This window comes from Ostrinia furnacalis, unplaced genomic scaffold (assembly GCF_004193835.3).
Source record: "Ostrinia furnacalis isolate ACB-3 unplaced genomic scaffold, ASM419383v2 OfSCF4102, whole genome shotgun sequence".
NCBI classification, from domain to species: Eukaryota; Metazoa; Arthropoda; class Insecta; order Lepidoptera; family Crambidae; genus Ostrinia; species Ostrinia furnacalis.
In genome coordinates this window covers 845,920-851,235 of record NW_021134341.1, presented here as the reverse complement: position 1 = coordinate 851,235, position 5,316 = coordinate 845,920, and the positions used below count along the sequence as shown (strand labels likewise).

Genomic DNA, 5,316 nt, shown 5'->3' with positions numbered 1-5,316 from the left:
ATATTAATTACTAATTGTCTTAATTAATTGGTGTAAAGATCCGTCTTATAGTTACCTAGGTAATTACAATTGTTCACCACTTTATCATTTATCATAATATCAACCGAGTTAATAAATTCCTCTACAAATGTAATGATTTATCACACGTTTTTCTAACTTTAGTCATTAAAACATTTTCGAAACGAAAACTCATTGAAAGCTATCATTAAAATTGAACTGAAAAGACAATAGTAATATTTATGTACACAACAATTTGATATAATTAACTATCGTTAATAATTAACGCTCTACACACATATTATGATTCGCAGGTGATATTTTNGATATCTTCATAGTTTTATAGCCGTAGAGTAACTTTATAAGCTTAAATAGTCAACTTTACATAATCTACCCTGAAAAGTACTCAAAAAGTGTCGTAAAAATGCCATGAAAAAAGTCAAAGAAAGTTCTATGACTCTAGTTTTCAATTGTTTTTTCTCGTCGCCCTTTAAATTCTACAACGGAACTGTTTATTAAAATTATTATAATATAAATAAATAAATATAATAAAATAGACGGGGGAGATTATAAAAAATGGTAAAAAAGGGGAGAACGTAAAAAGGGCCGGTAAAAATGTGTTCATAAAATATATAAATGCTGAAAGTAGGTACCTAACTGAAAATGCGATTAACTTAAATAGGAATTTACAACCAAAAAGCATGTTGTAAAAAATTGCTATCATTGCTATCATATTGTGGTTTATAGCAATAAATAAAAAACTTAAATGTTGCACCTACCAATCTCTTGCGGCAGATTTTATTTTCCTGTGTAACGTTAATTTTATAAATGCTTATTTTAATTATAGGTATTATTCTTACCAACTCTCAGGCATTGTAGGTTATGTAAATTAGTCATTTTTGGTAAATGGGGTCTCATGTTACAATAAGGAGTTATGATTTCGAGCGCAACTAAATAGTATGATTTCATATTTTAAGTAGATAAGTAGGTATAATTTTAATTATAAATATCAAGGTAATAAAAAGTAGGTGCGGGCTGTAATTTTTCGTGCTAGCCGTACTGACTCTGAATATACTGGGATAAATTCAGAAATGCTTATTTTGGTAGAGCTAAATAAGTAGGTATACGATGATTCTTCTTTCAGCTCTTTTGTAAATAAATGCATGCATTATTGGTATCAGGCCATGTCATTAGCATTATATTATTGACAGTCAACATCCGTGTGGCTAGATTTAAACTTCTTTCCATATTTCACTCAGAAAATGAGTGACAGACACGGTGAGATTATAGTGGTTATGATATTGAAATAAAATAATGTGTTTAAACAAAAAATAGTTGATTGGATGTTGCAATTTAAAATGGCTTTTAAAATTGATCTTACGCGATGGTTAGCCAACTTCCTAGATCCGTCCAGCAAATACTACACCAAATGCAATACGCTTAACTGCTTCCATAACAAATGAAAAGAAAACAAAAGACTAGCGTTTATCGGAAGTATTTCAGGGCGGAGACAAGGAGGAATTTCTCTATGAAGAGGTCGGAGTCCAAAGCCGCGATGTGGGCCGCGCGGCCCACCAGTGCGCTCGCGGTGTGCGGGAGCGCGTGTTGCACGTCATATCCTACGTGATGATTCGTCAAGATCCTAGATAGCATCCAGCAAATACTGTACATACCACAGATTGACAACCATAGTTGCTCCATACCAACAAATGAAACACGTTCAATAGCTTTGAAGAAGCAAACAAAAGACTAGCGTTCATCGGAAGTATTTCAGGGCGGAGACAAGGAGGAATTTCTCTATGAAGAGGTCGGAGTCCAGAGCCGCGATGTGGGCCGCGCGGCCCACAAGTGCGCTCGCGGTGTGCGGGAGCGCGTGTTGCACGTCATACCGCACCACTGATACTGTTGATGCTCGCGCAGCCAGCGGGGAGACCATGTTGTGTACCTGGAAAAAAAGATGATGGGATGATATTCTTTTATTGTGTCTATTAGGTGTTAAGAAGACTGACATGAATGACCCAGACTTAAAAAATCACAATGGCTCAATGCAATGATTCAACTGATGATGGATTAGAGATGGAATAACGTTTCGAAAATTCATTTCAAGGTAGCAAAGTGTAGATTATTAAGGTCATCCCTGAGAGCATCCTCATGAATATAAGGGTGGACCACCGGGTTCCTAATACATTTATGACCGTGAAAGGTGAAGTGAGTTTATCGAACTCTACGCAGATGAAGTCAAGGCAGAAGCTAGTCAAACATATTGAAGTCAATTACTAACCATTTCTCTATAAGCCTGGCCTAACAGCGAGGTATCCTTAGCAGCAGCCTTGCACAGCTCCAGCCTGGCAGAGTGTAGCGGCACGTATCTGTCTTGACCAGAACCGCACAGCAGGATATGCTTGAACTGGTGCAGCTGACTTCGCTCGCTGAGCCGGTACAGGAACGAGCGCCGAGGGTCTGACGCATCGCGGAGGGAAAGCTGAAGGAGGGATCCCGATTTCTTCCACTTTTGCATGAACCACATTCCTGAAAACCAAGTGTGATCAATCAATAAGGTACCTTTTTGATTCTTATGGATCTGGCTGAAGATTTACACGGGTATAAAAAACGAGCGACCCTCACCGGCTTCGTATGCGTACAATGTATTTTATAATATAAACCTTGAATCAGTCATTATATTGCTGAAAATCGCTGATTTAAGCGTACCTAAAGACAGCAGGAGTGACTTTGTTTTATACTATGTAAAGAAAGAAGCCAACATACCTGCATTCACCAAGCCACTAGAGTTGTATAACGTGCCTAGATGAGGTCCGCTAAGCGACAGGAATGTGTGCAGTTTCCCCAGGAACGGCTTCATCTGCTGCCTGGCCAGAGCTGATCTGATAATGATCGTGCCCAGGGAGTGGCCCACGAAACTGATTCTAGCTGGTTCACTAGAATTCTGTATGTGGGTAAGAATTTCTTGGACCAACCTGTTAAGAAAAGTTTCGTTCCATTATGTTATTGTCGTCTTAGGTAGGCAGTCGTCTATTGACTTGTATAAATGACAGAGCAGAAGCTATATCGTTACTGCATGTTACGTACCTATCAGTCATAGTATCGAAATCTGAAAACGTATCTCCTTGATTCCTCTCTGACATTAGAAAGTCTAATCTTGCTCCAGGCAGACCCAATTCTAGATAAGTCTTGACTAATCTGAGATCAGCTGCGTTGCCATCTAAGCCATGTACGCAAATGATAAGATGCAGCCCTGAAACCAAGTTTCCTATATTTTTAATTTCGTTGGTTCAAATCTTATGATTTAATGACAATTTCAGGTCTTACCTTCGGTGTTGAACATTCTATATTCGTCGCTGATATGGAAGTAAGGTAAAGAGTTCTCTACAGGGGGAAAGTCTGAGTAGATGGCGNTAATTATATTATTCTTATCCACTCTCTTAAGGCATTTATATGTAGGTTATGTAAATTAGACATTTTTGGTAAATGGGGTCTCATGTTACAATAAGGAGTTATGATTTCGAGCGCAACTAAATAGTATGATTTCATATTTTAAGTACATAAGTAGGTAAAATTTTAATTATAAATATCAAGGTATTAATAAAAAGTAGGCGCGGGCTGTAATTTTTCGTGCTAGCCGTACTGACTCTGAATATACTGGGATACATTCAGAAATGCTTATTTTGGTAGAGCTAAATAAGTAGGTAGGTATACGATTATTTTTCTTTCAGCTCCTTTGTAAATAAATGCATGCAGTGGTATCAGGCCATGTCATTGGCATTATATTATTGGCAGTCAACATCTGTGTGGCTAGATTTAAGCTTCTTTACATAATTCACTCATAGAGAATGAGTGACAGATGGACACGGAGAGATATATCTTACGTGATGATTCGTCAACCTCCCAGATCCGTCCAGCAAATACTACACCAAATGCAATACGCTTAACTGCTTCCATAACAAATGAAAAGCAAACAAAAGACTAGCGTTTATCGGAAGTATTTCAGGGCGGAGACAAGGAGGAATTTCTCTATGAAGAGGTCGGAGTTCAGACCGGCGATGTGGGCCGCGCGGCCCACTGTGCGCTCGATGTCATTTATCTTCATGATAATTTACCAATCCCCTAGATATCATCCAGCAAATACTATACATACCACAGAATGACAACCATAGTTAATCCTTACCAAAGAAACCATAAATAATAATAATACTCCATGTGAATCACGTTCAACAGCTTTGAAGAAGCAAACAAAAGACTAGCATTCATCGGAAGTATTTCAGGGCGGAGATAAGGAGGAATTTCTCTATGAAGAGGTCGGAGTCCAAAGCCGCGATGTGGGCCGCGCGGCCCACTAGTGCGCTCGCGGTGTGCGGGAGCACGTGTTGCATGTCATATCTTACGTGATGATTCACCAATCCCCTAGATAGCATCTAGCAAATACTGTACATACCAGAGATTGACAACCATAGTTACTCCATACCAACAAATGAAACACGTTGAATAGCTTTGAAGAAGGAAACAAAAGACTAGCGTTCATCGGAAGTATTTCAGAGCGGAGACAAGGAGGAATTTCTCTATGAAGAGGTCGGAGTCCAGAGCCGCGATGTGGGCCGCGCGGCCCACTGTGCGCTCGAAGTCATTTATCTTCAATTTACCAATCCCCTAGATATCATCCAACAAATACTATACATACCACAGAATGACAACCATAGTTAATCCTTACCAAAGAAACCATAAATAATAATAATACTCCATGTGAATCACGTTCAACAGCTTTGAAGAAGGAAACAAAAGACTAGCGTTCATCGGAAGTATTTCAGGGCGGAGACGAGGAGAAACTTCTCTATGAATAGATCGGAGTCCAAAGCCGCGATGTGGGCCGCGCGGCCCACTAGTGCGCTCGTGGTGTGCGGTATCGCGTGTTACACGTCATATCCTACGTGATGATTCGCCAAGATCCTAGATAGCATCCAGCAAATACTGTACATACCACAGATTGACAACCATAGTTGCTCCATACCAACAAATGAAACACGTTCAATAGCTTTGAAGAAGGAAACAAAAGACTACCGTTCATCGGAAGTACTTCAGGGCGGAGACGAGGAGGAACTTCTCTATGAAGAGGTCGGAGTCCAGAGCCGCGATGTGGGCCGCGCGGCCCACTAGTGCGCTCGCGGTGTGCGGGAGCACGTGTTGCATGTCATATCTTACGTGATGATTCACCAATCCCCTAGATAGCATCTAGCAAATACTGTACATACCAGAGATTGACAACCATAGTTACTCCATACCAACAAATGAAACACGTTGAATAGCTTT

The 5,316-nt window shown here is 39.8% G+C and overlaps 1 protein-coding gene across 1 annotated transcript; it reads right to left on the bottom strand.

Annotated features, from left to right (window-relative positions):
* Positions 1 to 331: 331 nt before the first annotated feature.
* On the bottom strand, positions 332 to 5,196 carry LOC114358705 (protein FAM135A-like). Its single transcript, XM_028312739.1, has 6 exons — positions 5,084 to 5,196; positions 3,325 to 3,434; positions 3,085 to 3,265; positions 2,764 to 2,972; positions 2,279 to 2,526; positions 332 to 1,942 (listed from the first exon to the last, which is right to left on the bottom strand). Exons 1-6 carry the CDS (start codon positions 5,194 to 5,196, stop codon positions 1,754 to 1,756), a joined length of 1,050 nt encoding a protein of 349 aa, XP_028168540.1. The 3' UTR covers positions 332 to 1,753.
* Positions 5,197 to 5,316: the final 120 nt, after the last annotated feature.